At 26.7% G+C, this 21944-nt stretch overlaps 1 protein-coding gene across 1 annotated transcript in view; it reads left to right on the forward strand.

Moving 5' to 3' along the window:
* The window catches only part of LOC132921412 (atrial natriuretic peptide receptor 1), a 280157-nt gene that overhangs the window by 248995 nt on the left and 9218 nt on the right, over nt 1-21944 (forward strand). The window contains exons 16-18 of the mRNA XM_060984432.1: nt 4731-4880; nt 13374-13566; nt 13641-13815. Of these exons, the coding sequence (XP_060840415.1) occupies nt 4731-4880; nt 13374-13566; nt 13641-13815 (518 nt within the window). The remainder of the gene's footprint in view (nt 1-4730; nt 4881-13373; nt 13567-13640; nt 13816-21944) is intronic.

Raw genomic sequence — 21944 nt, forward strand, 5'->3', positions numbered from 1 at the left:
TGAAAAACCTTTCAAAAAAATGTGAATCTCTTGTCATTTTTGGTGTTAGTTCGAATAAAGGATAAAATAAAAACGAAATAAAAAAACCAACAATTTTTTTCGTATTTGTTACAATAACCCAAAAAGGATTCGAGAGGCATTTTTGAATCATTCCATTCAGTGTTTTTTTTTTTTATTTTATCCAGTCTACAGCGATAAATCATTTCAAGAGGTTATCATAGCTACTTCAAATTGTATATAGCTATTATAGATGGTACAAGTAAATAATCAATAAATTATAAAAATAATAACAGTTTTAAATGTGAAAAACTTTGACATAAAACGTATTAGTTGAACGTAAAAATATTGAAATAAGTTTATCAAACTAAATTTTAACGTAGTTATTCATTAATTTTATACAAAATATTATTTCAGTAACAAAATAAAAAAATAGAATGATGGATAAAAATTCAATTTACTATAATATTTAATATTCTTATTTGAATAATAAATATAAAGTAATCTACAATTTTATCTAAAAACTTTATGAGTTATACATACGACAAAATACCACCAATTATTTATCAATAATATTGAAAATAACTAAAATAATTTATCAGTTTGAATATAATATTTTACAATTGGAATAAAATATGATACATTACTGAATTTATTATATTGTATATAAACTATTTACGAACCATGTAGGCTTTTAAAATACCCACACAGAATATTATAGCGTCAATTATTTTTAAGATTATTATATAGTTTTTACTACTTGTTTTTAAAAATATAATCCTTTTTATCAAGGATTTTTTATGGATATTATACATCATAAATTTTTTTTATGGATTTATTATATTGATTGAATAATAATGTACAATAAACTACATAACATAGGAGATCAATTGATTGCGATTGAGTCATTTTATAATAACATTATTTAAAAATTATTAACCATTCATTAATATTTACAATATACAATAAAAACTGGTTAATAAATCATCATTTCTATTAAAAGAAAGTCGCAATCATAAAATCATTGTAAAGTGAATAATCTTTAAAATATCTACGAACAATTTTTTTAATTTATAAATTAGTAAAATTATATTTTTCTATTAAATAAAATATTATTCAGTGAATAGACTTTAAAAATTGTTATTTTTATTCACCAAAACTACTAAAATTCAAAACCCTGATATTTAATTAAATTTTAATCCAGAGATATCATTCGGTGACTCAACAATTTCGTGACAAGTTTTCATAAGAATACTTTCAAGCATCATTTAATTTAAGAGGTTTGGACTAATTGTTCTAACCACTTAAATTTGTGTCCCATGATAACTGCTGCTGACATCAAACTGCATAAAATCCATATACATCCGTTTTCAAGTTAAATGTAAAGAATAATACATCTATTGTGTTATTCTCAACTAAATTTTCTATTGATATCTAATAATTATCAAAAACAGATTTTAAAGATAATTCTTTCACTACTGAAAACAATTAAATAGAATATTAATTAAATATTAATTTGAAAAATATTTAATTTCTTAGTTAAAAAAATTTTAATATAGGTAAATATTAGATTATTTATACATTAGGGAATTATGATAAGATAAAATAGAACATTGGTTGTTCAATATAATAATATAAATTATAACAAAAAATATTTTACATTTGTACATAATATATTTCAAAATTAGGTTATCAAAATATAATATAAGCAGATACAGATCGGACTGTAAGCAGATAGATAATAAATGTTTTCTCTCCGTATTCCTCTTACGTACAATATATTATACGTTTTTTTTAATTATACATTTTTGGTAATTTAATTTTTATATACTTTCAAATTTAAAAAATAATTTTATATTTCAATGCATAAAATAATAAATGCACTAATAAAATTTTGAATTTAATATTCAATTAACAAAATTTAAAGATAACTGCACATATTATTATTTTTTAGAAATAATTTCTCGTTCATGGTTAAACTACTTAAATTTAATACATAATATTGTATACCTAATATATTATGCATTAAACTATATTTCTTAACTACCTACTTTGATAAATTTGTATCAAATGGTATTTACGATTCATGTGAAGCAATAACAGTATTCTGATCGTCGAAATTTCAGAAAAAAATCTTCCAATAATAACGTTAATTTGAATAATTTATTGAAATTGTATAATAAAAAAAATTAGATTTTCATAACCTTCATTTAAAAAAATATATATTATAAAGTACTTAATAACCATAATATATATTATACGATATTTTAAATTTTAACATATTCCCATAAATTAACTAAACTATCATCCGTGATGCATGTCAGTGATTTCTCAAAATCGTAGAAGAATTCCATCACAGAACTTGCCCACTATGCGTACGTACTTAAAACTGACTATAAAATATAAAATATATCCTTTATGGTCATCTATAAATGGCAACTCAAATCTGAGGCGAGATAGTTTCACGTTGGTCACAGTGTGAGCTTGCTTATCGGCTAACGTCATACACCAAACAATAATACGATGACAATTTTTAGAAGTGAATCGCTTTGAATAAATAAAGTCAGACGAATACTAACAGTTCGTTAATATAATTTGACGTCGGCCCTATAAAAAAACTACTTACAATCGTTTTTCGTCTTTTGCGCGACAATATCTTTCGGCACGTGGATTCTGAGCACAGTAATAAAAATCTGCTGTGAACGGAAATGCGATAGCGGATTTTCCGCCGTCATCGTAGATAAATCACTATAACCATGGTGGGATGAACAAATTACCACGGGTTTTAGTGAAAAGACGGATGTTTTTTATGCTTCTCTGTTCCGGTAATACGGGGTTCAACACCTTTAAAAGTCACGTACGACTTAAACTCGGACAAGCGACGCCAAAATTTTTAACTCAGACGATCGGGCTACAGGGTGTGGGAATTGGGATTTTTCAAAGGTAAATAACATTTTAGTGATATTTATAGGAGCGAAATGAAGCATTGTAAATTAAATATTATAGGTTAAGTCTTTAAACGAGTAGCTTTGAGTATTTCAATCAAGAATGAATATTATATGTGAAAAAAATGTATTTAAAATTGTATACGCAACCACGAATTCGTTAACCGTAATGAAAACAAATACGCATACATTATTGCTAATTAATAAAATAAATAATTATTTTTGAGTTGCCATGCGCCTATTGGATAACATTTAAATAACAATTCAAGTATACTTGAATACTTAAGTCAATAGATCACAAAGTCCAATGGTCTCAGAAGGTATCGCACTCTAATGACGTTTAATTTCTATCATATGCTTTATATAAGATTTTTGTTTAAATTTAAAAATAATAAACAATTCAAAATCAATTTAAACAAAATATATATATGTATATTTATTACTTTCAATTTTGATCTTTAAGTATTTATTAAATTCATTATATCCAAATATGTATTACAATTTATAATCTTTTTTATATTAAAATATATTATAATGTGTTCTAAACATTTAAATATACTACACGCCATGAGTTTAAAGAATCAGTTAGGTTATTCACAATATTGTTGCTAATTTTAATAGTACATTAATACAATGATCGTAATTTATCATTCCATCAATGTCATAATGGAAAAAAGTTATAATCAGTATTTATCATTTATTTGGGTGGCTATAAAATCTGCTAATATTTATCATCTAATCATATACGTTGATAATAAATTCTTATAAGACCAGTGTGTGAAATTAAAATGCATACATTTATTTTGAAATTTACAAAATCTTATCTCAGTAAAGTTATCTCAAAATATAGTATAATATTTGTATATAGGTTTATATATAATTATAAATTTTAGCAATTGAGCTCAGTAAAATAATACGTTACTTTAATACACTTAAAAGCAATTGGTTGTATTCAAAAACATATTCTGAAAATGAACGGAAGTCAATAATTATTATATATTAGTAATTTGGTTATTTCCATGAATATTTTGTTTCATTATAAGTACTATAACCTTTAATCCATCGTTAAATAAAAAAAAAATCTCACATAAATTAAATTCTTAGATAGTGATTTTCTATAGAAATGTATATTTATTATTTAACAAAATATTACCAATAAAGCATTATGCAAAATCTAGAAATATATCAAAATAAAAATACTTTTATCTTATTAGATGTACCTATATAACCTACCATAAATAATTCTCTGGGACAACTTTAAAATAGTTTTACACTGTAAATCTAAACATAAAATAACGGAATCTACAATTTTAATAGTTTTATTTATATTTTTTAATATACATATATATTATATTTATAACCTTTAAATGAGACTACCTTCCAGCATTGTTTGAAGTTTCATGACTGTATACTATTTAATATAATTAAATTCTAATATTATCTTATTTATTTACAATAAAAGTTATTTTACCGAAAATAAACTTTAGTTTTCAAAATAATGAATTTTATAGGTCATACTTAATTTCTTTTTTGTTCATTTTCTGAAAACTAACTTCAACAAATCATTTTAGACTAAATCACAAAATGCATTTATTTTAATCATTAATGTTATCACTTTTTTTTTACTGGATAAATAATATTTATGTTGAATTCTTAGACAACTTTTCTTAAAGTATCAATCGAGTATTAATAATATTGTTACAAACGAACGAATTGAGATAATATGCACAATAGATATTAAAATAATTGTAATATTTTTTAGTAATTGTTATTGTAAATATTTTCCAGGGACTACGAAAGCAACAATATTCTTGACAACTTGTTATCTCGTATGGAACAGTATGCCAACAATTTAGAAGCATTGGTCGAAGAAAGAACTGCAGACTATTTGGAAGAAAAAAGAAAATGTGAAGAACTACTGTATCAATTGCTTCCTAAGTAAGTAAACATTAATTGCATTCCTTAAAAACCCATGCGAAACCCATTTTCATTATTATAAAATACATAAGAACAATAAAGTAGGTACATTAATATAATTAAAAAAGTTATGACAAATTGAGAAAATAGATACATCTATAAGAATTTTCTTTTAAGGCTTACTTTATTCGAGAACAGAGGTTTAATGGCCATGCTATTAAATATATATAAATACTTAAAATAAAATAAATAACTCTTACAAAACTAGATGAAAAACGATCAATTACGAATTTTCACTAAAAGTTAACAACTAAACGCAATAGCTTTGACATTTAATTTTAATTGGGTATCTTGACTATGAATAAATGTATTATACGATTATACTAAAACTCAAGTTTTTTAGAAAACATAAATATTTCACCAGGCCATAGGGTATGCGGTGTCTAATCTAAATTTTAACATTTAATCGTATTCCCCTATAATAAAGAGGATCGTAATAGATGATGATACAATAATATAATAACCAGTTTTATAACAATTATTTTTATTGATTACTGATTTTATATTTCTCTATTTTACTTGAACACGATAGTAATTAGTAGATATATAACAACATAATATTAATCCATTAATCGGTAATAACAATAATATTATAATATTCGTTTTGTTCAGCTATAAGTAAATATAAACACTAATAAATCTTAAAACTATAAAAACGATTGTAGTATAATATACTTGTATCACCTATAACCTGATTTTTGGAACATATTTAAACAAAATCTTTACTATGAATATTTAAAAACAAGGAAGCTTAACATAATTATGTTACATGGCATTAAAAACTTATTTCACTTTATAGTTTATAGAAATTTAAGTTTCCTTGGTTTTTAAAAATATTATTAAAAATGTTATTATACTTCTTTCATTAAAATGTTTTAATAGTTTTAAAGGTGTTAAAATATCTTCCTAAAAGGGTTAATTTTATCCATTTAACAAAACTTTCGAATTAAATTCTAATTTATTAAATTAAAATTATATTTTTGTAGTTTACCCAAAAATTGTATTTTATTAAACTAATGGTGTGGATAAATTATTATTATACAAATTAAGTAAGAACATTTATATCATATTAAAAGTATATAATTTGTAATTAAGATTCATAAAACAATAGCATTTTGTTCCCAAAATATTGACATCGAACAAAGCTGATGACAATATTTTAAATTGATACAATAACTAATATAGACACTTCAATATGTGTAAAAACCGCAAAGATAATAATTTAACTAATAATTATAAATAAAATGATACAAATTTAGTTTTAAAGTTGTCATAGTCTCACACTACAGCATTATATTGCAGTACCTACGTTCTACACCATCGCGATTTTTATAGCTATAATGTTTAATGAATAATGGTTCTCCAATAAATCACATAATCTATCCTCGAAACAGTAATTAGTAGAGTTATGTTAATAAATAATAACCTTTGATGGTTAATAAATCGTATAATAAATCATATAATTATGTCTGCTCACCAATAACCGTGATTCACAATTCGATAATTATATTTTACACAAAAAATCGGTAGAATTCTTCAACTCAAAAAAGTAATAACTATTTTTTGGAATACGGTTTAAATTTAATTGAATGTCAGTGTAGACGTTTAGTGTTGTGATGGTCACTGTATAAAAACCCAGACTTAACCCAGACGATAAAAAACCACATAATATGTAAGTTCGAAACAAATTCATTTATCTTTTGTAATCAAATTTAAAATGTTCAAAAAATATTTATTACAGCAACTATATTACCGCATTTATCGAGCTTTTTCTCTCCTGTCAACAGGAAAATATGATGTTATGACAGATTTCATTATTATTTTTATTTATCGTGACAATTAAGAATAATGCGCTGAATAACAATTTTTAATAATTACGAATGCAAAAATAAAATGAAGTGCCTACTCTGAAAAACGATAAACAAATTACACATTTGTAGAGAATTATTTCGTTTCATAAAATTATTCAATTTCCAGTTAAAATTATTATACTTAGGGTATTTATAGACAAAGGGCAACATACCCTCATTATAAAATTATTATTTACTTTTCGTATTTGTGTATTACACCAAATTAACTTGTGAAAATAATTTATGATAATAATATATTAAACTACCAATTATTACCTCACTTATATCCTTCATCAACCAGACTGGTTTAAAAATTTAATTTATTTGTAATATTATTTTTGTTGTTAATATTGTTTTCTATGTAATATTTATAATCATAATTGTCGAAGCTAATTGTTTACAAAGTTTCTTTTAATAAAAAAAAAAAAAAAAATATATTAAACATCCCATTAAGTATTTTTTTTTTAAGACAACAAAAAATTTAAATTTATCTTAGATAATTGTATATCAAACTTGGCGTCGGAAATACTGTAATCCATATTTCGTTGTGAATATTAATCTAGAAAAAAAATCATGTCTAATTACTTAGGAAATAATATAATAAAAACAGATTATATATATTGTAGTGAAACACAGTCATAGATACATTAACTCTCGTTAAGCTCGGCTAACTATGCAATTCTGTACTGCTTCGGAATAATTTTTTTCTGAATTACTTCAGAATTCAACTTATGTAGCCGTATAGGCATAAAATATTTTAACTTATCAATTAATTCCAATTATTTTACACTATTAAAACCGATAATGTAATAGTATATACTTGTATAAATATTTCTGTCAGAAACCTAGTCAATAAATTATCAAGTTTTAAACAAAACCATCACAGTTAAAAACATTTTTTGTATTTTTTTATACTTGGGAAATGAAAATGAGAAAACCTCGTTTTACTTTAATGGTTTGACTCCCGAAATAAAGTTCAATATCATGTTTTTTGGGGTCATGTTATCTGACTGTCTAGCAATGTACTGATGATCTTGTTATTTTTATCTCAAATTATATTATTCTTACAACCATGATATCGACATAATGACGTGTTAACTTTAGTACGTACTACAAATAGTGTGAACCCATTAGTTATTAATGACTATCACTGACATAAGTTTAACCACCGTATTTAACATTAAATTTCCGACAATTATTACACATCAAATGAAAAATACAGTGCAAAATATAATACTATAATACTATTAAAATATAATAATAAATATAATAAATATATTATATTGTACTGATATAAACTCTAAAATTGAAAAAATGAATAAAAACAGTTAAAAAGGAAAAAATTTAGGAATTTACAAACTCCATAGAACAGAAAACATAGAGTATTAATATTTACACGATAGTAAAACACATTTTAAGATTTTTAACTCAATACGGGATGATACACACACCGCATAATGGACACGGACATCATGAAAAATGTGCACTCAACTTTGAGATCACCAAGCAATATAAATATATGGAATTGTTTTTTTTTTTAAAAAAAGACTTATTCGTATACAAATATACAAAAATAATATATTTATGTTTGAAAAAAAATCAATGTAAATAAAATAAAATATATATCCAAGAAGCTATTGCTTAATGATTAATAAAACAATAAATACTTACCCTAAAAGATATCAGTATATATTGTCACGGGCGATAGTGGCTCCAATGTGTTCGACACCATTGCTATAAAAGTATAATAATATTGTGTGATAATATTATTATTATTATTATTATTAATGGCCAAGTTAATGCCCCTGACTTACTATCTATAGAGTGAACTTTAGGGTTCCACCTTCGGTTCCCGTAACATTTATCCCGGTCCGAGTTCCATTAAGCCGCTTTGTGCAATCGACCAATACTAATAGAACGATACAATATTGGCCAACGAAGACTCATCAATCATATCATTCCTAAGTGTCTTCTATATAGTCAATTAATTTTAATGTGTCTTTTATATAAAAGTTAAACGCAAACACAGTGTAGAATGGCCTTATAGCGTTTTCAAATATAAATATAATAATTCGATAAATTATTTAAAAAAATATATATTATATAAATAATATAATGTGTTGACGATTCGGCATTCTTCCTGATTTTCGACATGCAAACTTTGGCAAGTAAAAAAATAATACTATAATAATAGGTATATAAGCTCCCATTGTATCTGGTAATCATACTGTGCCGTTGTATTGAGATAATCTCTCACACGTCATTAACCTCCGAGAATATTATACGATTTAATAACTATAATGCAGGTATTATAGGTATACGTACGCATCGATTCGGGACGGAGGCGGAGGTCATAAATGATTTTTACCATCGAATTTACACGAAACTTTTATACGATATATCGAAATGATTGATGGTGGTACTGGTGGGTACATAGGATTTATAGAAGCGTGATTAGTCCGAATCACGAGTTCACCTTCCAAAAATTTGACGAGTTAATTCGCATGCACACAAAACAAAACGAAAAAAAAGGAGGACAAATCCTATATCCGCGTTCAGGATTATTTCCTCCGCCATGTCGGAAGTCTTTTGACATCCGGGTAATGATTATAAACGAGACAAGAGCTTTCCTCGCGACGACACGGAACTTTACGCTGAACAAAAAGTAATGTAACATGGCTGCGGTACTATATAGTCTATAATGTAGGTATATTATTATCTTCACAACAATCGTTATTCTACGTATCGAAAAACGATAAAACAATAGGTTCTTCGTTACATAATAGTTATTCATTACGATTGTCCACGACAAAATGAAATCGCAATAAGTACCTATCCACCGTTTTCTTTCTTTATTTTTTTTATGTGAAAAAACGTTTATGCAGAAAACATTTGCCCGTCGGCGTTCCGAACAAAAAATATTATAATGACTAGTAAGTGAACTTGAATGTTTATTGTTGGATTAACTGCATTGTTGTTGAAAATAAGAATTAATAACATTTTTACAGCACAATACTATTCTACTCGTAGTACTTAATATGAATTATTAAAAAGTACCTATGTTCTTAATAAATCAATATTCTTAAAATAAATGTATTATACAGAAAACATGTATTACAATAATTCTACATTATATTAATAAGAATCGTCATAATAATCGTATCGTAAATATTCATAAATTATTGATTCTAGTGTTATTGTTATTATTATTATTTTTATTATAACAATAATAAAGATATTTAAAAGTTAATAGTTAATGACAATGTCACAGTGCAAAATTAGTAATAATTACGTTCAAATATTTCAAAACTTACAGATCCACAAATACATATAAAAACAAATACTATTCAAGTAACTTGATAAAAGTGATAAGTAAAAGCGTTTCAATTTCTCACGAGTTCCGAATAGTTCATTCAAAGAATTTGAATTAAAATCATTTGCTTGAATTGATCAACCTGATAATATAATGCTCGAATTCACATTTTTAAGCTGTTCTATTAAATATCTCTACTGATTTGGAATATTATACCAAAATTAAAAAAGATTGATATTATAATGAATTATTATTTTTTTTAACTATAATACGACTTTAAATAACCAAAACCGACACCATATTGTCTACTTATAATAATTATTATTTAATTTATCCCATACTGTAGATAATATTATACTGAAATTATTAAATTATTTATAAAAAATTGACACTTAACGCCATTAAAATTGTATTATCAATTTTAAATATTGTTATAATTATATGTTATTGATTGTTACGATGTTAAACTATTTATTCGTCAATAATAAACATAAACTGTTCAGACATTATTGATAAATAATTCATCGTATAATTTGAGCTCAGTAAAACATTAACATTTAAAATCATACGATAAGTCAATACTTCCGACAATACAACACAAATACATAGCGTTGACATAATATAAACACAACTGTACTCTAGATGTATAGAGCCGAAGGACATGCGAATAACGTTTATTAAATTCAAGTTTCAGATTCTGTGTGTACCAATTTTATTTTTCGTACCTACGTTCTACACAACAACTTTTGTTAAAATTGATATTTACTGTTGAAACTTAAGCAAACCGCCTTGAAAGTTACAACAATATCATGTTATTCCGAAAGTTTTTGTTACGGATACCGTAGTACCTATACATTTATCCATTACGTATACAATATAATAATACTATACAGCAAATTATAATTTAATATTACAATATCGTATTAAAGCCCCTGCTTGTACTTTATATAACTATTATTATTTACCATAAAACGAACATTTGTGAGATGACAATTTTTTTTTTTAATCATTACTATTTTTACTTTATATGTTTACTGCTAATAAAATATAGTGTATATATTATATAAATTGAGTAAGCATTATATTAATTGCATTTCAAATACCGAATGGGTAGTGTACATACAGAAGCTATTTGGGTTTTACAGCGACCCTTAATCGTTATTCACAACTTATTTTTATGAACACTTCAATTTTTAAAAACGATATAAATAATGTATGGTAAACATTAAATGGATCTTCGCTTCGAATCGTTATCCGAGTGCGACGATTTATCATTCCTCTTAGATGTATAGAAACACTATAATGCAGTGGCACTAAAGCATTGCGCCGAATATGCGAATCGAAATATCCTGTGGTACCTATTTACATCCTGTATATCATACATTATAGTAATTTTTATTTTATGTTTTAATTATATGAATTTATAAAACCCACGCCGAAAAAAAAAACAAATTTAAACATATTGTTCTGTATAATAGGCAAAGGTAAAAATAGATAGTTAATAATATACCATGACGTGTTTTATTCGTAACGTATATCGTATTCAATTTTCTATTAAAATGTCTAACAAAGTAACAACATTGTAGAACTGCAATACTTATACGATAAAACTTTGCAATGGCATTAAGTGTCGATTTAACAATAACGCACGTGTAAAAAGTATATTTTTAAGAACACTTCATTACTTCAATAAACCATAACGATGAAAAACCTTGAAAGGAACAATGTAAAATTATATCCATTATTTTTTTATTTTAATGGACCAATAGAATTCTTAAAAAAAATTTAAGCAGAGGTGCAGGATAATAAATCAAATTCTAGTTTCCTCTAAAAAACCAATGAATATACTATATATTTCTCTGTACACAAAAAAATATATTGATCGCAATAATTTTGTCTACTATATTGATATGCTACATACATTTTTATATCTAACCTAACCAATCGTATAACGTTATATTCAATATTTACTTATATAATTTTGTCAATATTTCATTATGTAGATTATTGGTATATTAAAATCTATGATCATTTTAGATGTATTTTAAAACGGGTATCATTTTTCATTTGTACTATATATTATTTCTGAAATTATTTTAAACTAATTCAATTTTATTTATCTTCACTGCGATATCTACCTTTATTATTATAAAATATTTTCAGTTATTACATTTATGATTAAATACTATCAACAATACCACCATTAAATTGAATTTATAATAGACATCAGACATCATGATCTACATTTAGTATTGAAAACAATAAATAGTTATTATTGAACATTCAAATTTATTTTGTTTACAATTAAGAAGTATTTATGAATCTCAATTACTATACAAAACTTTTCATTATGGTTATGGACTATTAAATTGTTCACGTAATATTTATAAATTTATATTTTCGCATATGATTTTTCGGTCAAAGTCCTCGTGTATGATCATTAATAAACATTGTATACTTAATAATGAACTGCAAACCATATCATACTCGTATCACTATTATTATAGCGGTGGAAATGGAAACTTATATAACTTCCGTGATATATACACTACATTATTTTATTCTCACATATAGTCTTTTTATTTATGAGTTTTCTAAAGAAAATAATTGTAATTTTAAATTTATAAATATTTAAATACTCTCATCATAAGAATAAATACTCGGTAAAGATATTTATAAGAGATAAAATCACAATTCCACAGATACTTGGTGGGTATCACCAGCAACAGACTTCATATTGGCACTGTCGATCTAAAATATGAATACTCATTTAGACCCCCTCTAGGTACTAAGATTATTTTTTTCATAATTAATTTAATGCCATCTCTGTTCTCGTGCGGTTGGTTATTAATTTTATATACTTTTTAATCAAGCGTAGCTCCGTTCCCTATTCATTATTGAAAATAGTTACCTAATAGTGAAACAATAAAAATGTCCTTTGTTATTAATGCCAAAGTATAATATTATTATAATATAACCATTGAAAATATATACATTCCCAATAAAATTTAATTATTATAAGCCTTAATAAGCCAAGTCCAATTAAGTTTAAAAAAGATACTTGTATTGTAAATATGTTTTATGACCTGGAATTTGAAGCCTTTACTTTTATTAAAAACAAAATAATTATTAAAAATAACAATTTCAAATTCAAAAGATCACAACTATGAACAAATATTAAAGCATTATAATATGAAGACATTTTACCTTTAATAATTATTTAGGAATGAATGGAATGGTACTAATTTGATTAATAATATTTTTATGATTTATTTTTTTTTACCCAAATAGGTCCGTTGCTAGTCAATTGATTTTGGGACAATCTGTGGTAGCTGAAACTTATGACAACGTGACAATCTACTTCAGTGACATCGTGGGTTTCACATCTCTGAGCGCCGAAAGTACTCCACTTCAAGTAGTAGATCTGCTCAACGATCTTTACACATGTTTCGATTCTATTATAGAGAACTTTGACGTGTATAAGGCAAGTTCCAAAAAGATAACTTTGTTATAAAAAATATTAACATTATAGCTTGAGTTGTTTATTTTTAAATTCAGGTGGAAACCATCGGTGATGCTTATATGGTTGTGTCTGGACTTCCGGTACGCAACGGAAACTTACACGCCCGTGAGATAGCTCGAATGTCACTCGCTCTACGATCAGCCGTTCACAGTTTCACCATCAAACACAGACCAGACGATCAACTTAAGTTGCGTATCGGTATGCACACTGGTAAGTTACAATACGATGGTTTCGATTTGTCGGACTTATTTATGAACCGATATCTACGCCTAAACAATATACACCCGTATGCATCGTAAACAACTATAACATTGCTTTCCATTATTATATTTTAATTAATTTATACGAAAACATCGGGACACTGTAACTTTGGACGGTTTGAGACGTTTTCCTGGCACACCGGGTCAGTGCTCTTAAGCGAACTCCCTCGAGTTTGGATCATGATTATAGTATATGTCACTGAAATACAATATATTACAAACTATATTAAACTCGTTTTACTAAAATTTCAAATCGAGACATAATATCTTAAATATAAATTATTATTATATTAAACCATTTTCTACGCTAACCCCATAAGACGTAGCATTGTAATATAATACTCAAAACTGTAATATTATAAACGATAAGAAACAGAGACTATCTCGTGTATATTGTATAATATACATAGGTACAACCATGTAGTCGAAATATTTATATATATTATGCTTAAAGTAAACAGTGTGTATACTACTTATAGATATACATATGAGTAAGACTTGTAATATGTAACTTTAAAAATAACGTGATCGTCAAGTAAATAATAAGTGATAAAAAGTTTTTCCAACTTAAAATACACTGTTTTAATCATATCTAAACGTACTAAGCAATAAAGACGCGATGAAATTACACCATTCCCAAAAATAAATACATTTTAAAGAATATGATTCCGATGCCAATCGATAGTTATTGATGTTTTCTGTACACAACTATAAGCAAACAACGCGATACAATATTTAGGTATATCAAACCAGTATATAAAATTCAAATAATTATTACAGTTTTTATTCGATGAAATAAATTATTCTTTTATTATTAAAGATTAAAGATGTATAGTTTATAAATATCTATTTTAATATATTACAGGGTCGTTAAAATAATAAATTGTATATTTGTATATCACTGAAGTACAGTAGAGTATATTAAGTTTTTTTTAGAATCCGTCATGCTATTTGCGTAGTATAAATTACGCATACAAAATAAAGTATTTACATTGAATTGCGTAAATTGTATTATTCTTCTTGACAATGGCACACATAACATGGGCATTCAATAAATAATCGATCTTAATATTTTAATACTTATTACAATAATTTAACTATAGACAATGTTAGTGGATTACAGCTAGAATACCTGAGCAGATAAACATAATTTTGAATTTTTTACTTAAATATAAATAGTGAATTATAATTGAATAAAAACAATGAGTTATGCTTATTCATTCAATATTATATATATTTACAGAATTAATAAGAATTTTAATTCTTCTCTTCTCAGAGTATTAAAATTTAAGCTATAGACAATATTTTATTAATAAAAATTTCAATACATATAAAAACAGATAAGTCAGTGTAATACATTATACACATTCAATAATGAAAAAAAAAATAATAATAATAATAATAGTAGCATCAAACTAGTAGGACTTAAAAAGTGTTTTCAATATTACGTGTAAACCAACTATGTAGAACTTTATAAGTACCCATATTACTCTTAAGTTAAAAATAACTGCTAAGACACTAAAACGATAATGGAAACTAAAAATGCTATAGTGCATAATATTTAATTAGTTTATTAATAAAACTGTGAACTAAATATTATTAGAAACTGATATTTAACTATGATATTAGTATTATCATTTTATATGATAGCCTCTTTCATTTATAGACATTATAAAAGGTTGTCAATATTATCATTCACAAATAGTAATAAAAATTAGATGAAACGTAAGTCAAAATCATTAATTTTCAAAAAACAAATAATTTCAGCATCGACCGCGTCAAGAATTTTTCACAGATAATTTAGGATAAAAAAAATAGAAAATTAAAATATATTTGAATGCTGAAAACGGGTACAATACTATTGTTTCTACATAATATAATCTAAAAACTGCTAAATTTGGCTAATAACGCATTTTTACTCAAATACCGTCCAATATTATTCGTGTTTGATCGTGTCGGTTTCTGTCTCTATGGACGCGTGTGTGTATTCGTCGTTTGCTTAAAGTTTGATACTTAGATATCTACGAAGAAAACTAATATACTCGCAAATATACATTCTAACCCAACGAAAACCATCATTAGCTGAGACCCGAAACATGCCGTCAATTCTCGGCTGGAATCGCGGCACTAGTTAAAATACAAATAACTAAAATAATATATTCACGTCCAACTGTTGTTAATTTCTTAGTATTTGCAAATGCACGGTGCACGCGAGAAAAGCACTCAGTCTCGCTATAGTCCGTCTTTGTTTATTAATCATTGCCCGAATCGGAACAACGGATTTTAATCGTTTAGCGAAGAATTTCTTCGAGAAAACACGTCGCGGCGTACAAAAACAAACAATATTATGCAATTAAAATATACGGATTTAAATGATAATCTTTTGTATGTTAAAAATCTATTTTTAATCGATAATAATTCGTTTTAAGCGCTGCGCGATTTTTCATCGAACTAATGACGTTGGTCTGTGTAAATTAATTATTCCTCGCTTTTTATGCAAAACCAATAAAATTAAAAAAAAAAAAAAAATACCGCAAAACTCCTATTCGGTCAATAATAATAATAATAATAATAATAATATAATATGACGTTCTCCTTTGAATTCCGCGCATGACATTCAATAACCAATGTTCCATAGATTGCATCACAATAATAAAATTAATGTAAAGGCGTTTGTTGTACGTCAAACTAACACACGTTAATGAATGGCCAGTACAATGCAAATGTTCGCAGACAGGTAATTGTATAGAGCGCTGTGGAATTAAATAGTATTCTGATAATAATATTAACAAAGATAATAGGTTTAAAAAGGTAAATCTAAGAGCTTAAAGTAAACAGCGAGCGGTTGTTTAGCTATTCCTCTGAGATTTACGTGTGCCAATTTTCGTATCGCCCAAGTACTACTGCGTATATCTAAATCCCGTGTTTATTAGCATTCTGTGAATGTGTACGTGTGAGTAAAGCGTGGCATTCGACAATTTATTATTTCCGTTTAAAGTGTACGTCAGGTCGGCAACCCGCGATTCTTTGGTGATGTACGTCGTTTGATAATTATCGCCATATCAGAAATCATTCTAAATTATAACGGTTCAACTCAGCATAGGTATAAGACAACCGACAACTTTGTTGGACAATAAAAAATATGCAATATGTTTTACCATCCGAAGACCCAATGCGTTGCAAAGAGATTTTTTCCAACACGAGTAACACGCGATACTATAATTATTGTATTAATGTACGATTCTCCGTCAATAATAAACACAATGTATTTCTATACGTGGTATTATTTTACTATAAGTTATTGATTATAATAGTCTTATTATAGTATTTTACATTTAAGTTTTAATTTAACATTTTGAATAAAATTATTTTTATACATTATTTTTTCAAACAAAACTGATTATTGAACTCTCATTAGATAATTGTTTATATAAGCTTTTAAAGTTTAAATATAATAGTATACAACATTAATTATTGGTTTAATTATATGATCAGTATTCGCATAAAACATACGGTGGTCAGCTAATCATTTATTTTCCGAAGATTAAAATTAGAATAAGAATAAGAATATAAATCGTGTAAATCGACTTGATGAAAATAAAGTTTTAGTTTTCATAATTATTCGAAACAATGAGCACATTTTTACATTTTTTTAACGTCTATACTCTTTATTGTTAGCATTGCATTTTGTTTATTTGTTTTTTTTTTTACCGCAAATGAATAATTATTGTCACGCGTTATTACCCTACTTAGCTTTTAATTTTATAATTTCATTCTCTGCGGCCAACTATTCGCGTGGCAAGTCTAACCGGACGATAAAAGCCATTGTACAGCACCGAAATGACGAAATCCCTCGGCGTGATAATATCTCTGCAGAACCGATCGAGAGCGTTCCAACGAAATTGGCCTTTGCCTGCAGTGTTTTATACACATAACATTGCAAAACCCCTATTCGCTGACGAACGCTAGAAAAAATAAAACTACGACAAAAGTATACAAATGTTTATATTTTCCAAAGAACACAAAAACGGATTCTTTCTTTTTTTTTGTATCATCTATTGATGCTTGGATTGTGAATAATACTACCCGTTTTGGTGATATATTCACTGCAAGCTATTGATATTTTCGCATTCAATTTTTGTAATCTAAAAAAAAAGGTTTTTATACAATAAAGTCTCAAAGCACAGCAAATCTTATAAAATCAGTACGATTCTTGTAAAAAAAAAACTAATCGCTTTCTATTGTTTATATGATGGTGTTTATTTAAGCAGCTGAGTATTAAAAAAAAACTCCCATAAAAAATCGTATGCAAATTAGTACAGCGGGTCAAACAATATAATATAAATTTATGTTTATATTATAACGTATATAATGATATGTCTGCCACAGTGATATTGGATCGCCTCGGCCGCCGGCCTTCGGAAATAGAATTGCTCGGCGGGTCGCTCCTCAATACTAAAATAAAAAACCAAAAACAACAAAAACAAAAATAAATTAAAATAATTGCGCCGGCGGAGCCGAAAATAAAATTGACAGCCAAAGCGTTTTTCATTTCTCGGCGACTGCGCCGCGGGGACTGGCAATAACGGTAATCGCTCCTACGCAGAGCTTTCCGACGACTTTGTTCCCTCTCTCTTTCCCGATACGCACATAATAACGTATATATATATATATTATATTATACGAACACGTTAAATTTTTTATTGCCATCGCGTCTGCACGTGCCGCCAGCGATCGCATATATACTAATCCCTTGTTCAACGTTCTCGCAAATCTATTCGACGAATATCGCTGCAGGTATCATATAATAATATGATATTATGTTCGCGTTCTGCACTACGCCGGGCTCTCGCGGACGACGTCGTTTGTAATAATATGTGTGTGTACAAGAAAATTTACCTGAACAATTTTTTTTTTTCAGACACGTCCCACTTCGTTTTTAAATAGCGCCAGTAACACAAAACGCAACAATTACAATATATTATCATATATATAGTTATTTTGTGTTAAAATTTATCTCGAAACCGGACAATTATTCGACAATAAATTCTAGTGCTTTTTTTATGCTTTTGGCCATTTATACTATTTATTATGGTATTTTTTTTTTTTTTTTTTAGCTCATGTAGAATTGTTTTATTTTATCTGTAGGCAGCTTAAAAATATCAATAATATGTATAAATAATATAATATATCACTTCTTTTTTCAACATTTTTATTTTTTTTATTATAATTACTACTTTTTGTTTGTACAACTAATTTGGTTTTTAAATATAATAATAACAAAAACAATTTTCTTTACCAAATCAAATACTATATACGTAGTTGAAATAAAATTTAAAAACAATACTGAAATTTAGAATTTCCCTAAAAGCATAATATTTTATGATGGGGGGAATTAAATTTGAGTTAAATTTAATGACAGTTATAAATTCATTTTTCTGAAATTAACTTTTTTTTATACAAATTAAGCTTACTATTACATTACTTCTAAAGACAAAAAAAATGTCAATGTTCACCGAATATTATTATTATATACCTTTAAATATTAAAATAATATGTATAATCTTAAATAAGTTAAATAAAAAGACTCACATTACAGTATAAACATTCAGATATTAGATAATATACAAGACTTTTATAGGTACGTTCGACATCAGTTTTGATTTATACACATACCGAACACATCCACGTCAGCATTAAATATATATTTTTCTTTGTGATTAGCTTAAAATCATACGACATCCGTATCGTTTTTTTTTTTTTTTTATAGTTCGCACATGCGCAGTAAAAACTTATTAATGCCGAATCGTTATCGAAAATCACATAATAATCATTGTTGTTTACGTTTACACGAATTCCGACAAACGTGTTTGTTTTTCGAACGCAGTGATCGATTTCGTGTCGAAAAACTATTAACAAACAACATATATTTATCATTATACACCAAACGGGGAGGAGGTATAATGGCTGTTTCCTGTTCATTTGTTGCGTATACCTATATGCGTGCGTGTTTCTGTGTATATATGTGTATAGTTTACACCCACTACGGAATATTTTAATACAAATGGATTTTTTCGGCTAACAACATCGCGCTGTGTAGTGCATTATATTTTAATCTGAAAAGTATTTTCAAAAAGGCTGATAAATAACGACGCGCACACCTATATACTATACAATATAGGAAGCTGTGGAGTAAAGCTCGGGTTTTCAAATTACAGAACAATATGTATACATTATCTTCTCTCTTTGTTTATCTTACATACAGAATTCACTGCGTGTTATTCTACGCTACGGAGATAACTACAAGCACGCGCGTCCGTCTGAACTATGTCAATTTTAAAACTTTTGCATCGGACAGAAAATAGTTTGAATGTCTCTGAAACGGTCACAGACCAAATAGGATCTACTTCGCTTGTCTATAATAACTCAACGGCAATATAAACACCCGACCGGTTTATTGCGTATCGTTATAGCTGAATGTATTTACATACCCCCGATGTTCGGGATGACCTCAAGAGCAATTATTATGTCCATTGATTTGGCCATTTCGTTTTTTGAGATCGCGTCAATCATCAGGTGACGGGAATACATTAGTAGCTACATGAAAATTATAGTCTGAACTGTTAAAACATTAACATTTCGGCATTTTTTTGTAAGCTCAAGGACGTTTCATTAGTAATTATTACAGGATGCAGTTTGTATCGATAAGTGTAAATGTGTGATTTGGGCGCTGAGATTTATATTTTACATCCAATTTATTGTAGGCAACGACAAGATTGTTGTTATTATAACTAAACATTGTAACAAAGTTTTCATGATAAATTTTAACACTTGCAGTTATATGCGTATAACGGGTTTTCCTTTCAATTTTTTAAAAAAAAATCAATATTTTAAACTCGTGGATTTGTTTTTAATAAAGCATTAATCTAATATTTAAATAATAATTGATAAATGGCTATTAGGTCAACGTTCACGATTGATCGAATGAAAATGTCAACATCAAAGATGGTAAAAAATACTAGAAATATATTTATTTTAAATTTCAATCATCATAAAATAATAATATTGTCACGCTAGTCCTAGGTTGTTGTCAACAATACAACAACCAGTACACGGTGTATATTATTTTTGCTATAAAATTTGATTAGAATTTAAAATAGAATTAACGAATGTGCGCTTGTCGAAAAGATCTCAACTCATATCGTTACGCGCAATCTTTTAACAGTATAAATAATGTTATTAATTCGTAAAAGGCAATTTTACCGTCACAAATAGGTAACTAAACGATGACATTTAAATTGATTTTAAATAGGTACGTTTTAAATTTCGTCCATAGTATTATACACTTACATGCGAACTATACGTGCGATAAACGCAAATACAATATTATATTGCCTGCGTTGACCGAGTTTCCGATGTAATTTATCTGCCGGTCCAACACTATATAGTGTGATCCCTTTGATTGCATCCATCGTTATATTATTTTAAGCAAACGCCTTTAACTTTATGGTTTATTTTATGAGTTGTCGTGCACTATAAAATATCGACGCACCCGGAAGATTTCGCATAAAATAATCATTCGATAAATTTTTAAACATAAGCGAAAAAATTTAAAGTCGTAACTGCAGTTGTTGTAAAAATCTACTTTTGAATGCACGAAAATAACGATTGATCAGGTTTTCCATTAAAATTTCACTACAATAACCGTCTGTATAGGTGTATACGAGACGTTTACGAGGAATACGAATTTATTTTAAATACACACGCGGTCAGATTTTTATTAAAATTTAATTGAACGTTTCAAATGGGGAGTTTTTACGATAGCGTTGTTTTTATAGCTTGTCTGATATTTTAATATAGAAGAAGTCGGTGGTTCATAAAAATGATAGTCGTAAATTTACAATCAAATTAAGACGCCGAAAAAGATTCGCTTTGTTTTTAATCGTCTGGGTTCAAACTATTTGAATACCGTGCACTTTAACACGTCTTGGTTTAAAAAAAAAAATCTTATATTTTAAACATTCAATGAACTATAGTAATCTCTACTCTAGCGAATTGTTATTCTAAATTTTAAATTGA

The sequence above is a fragment of the Rhopalosiphum padi genome, chromosome 2, assembly GCF_020882245.1.
Source record: "Rhopalosiphum padi isolate XX-2018 chromosome 2, ASM2088224v1, whole genome shotgun sequence".
Taxonomy (NCBI): Eukaryota; Metazoa; Arthropoda; class Insecta; order Hemiptera; family Aphididae; genus Rhopalosiphum; species Rhopalosiphum padi.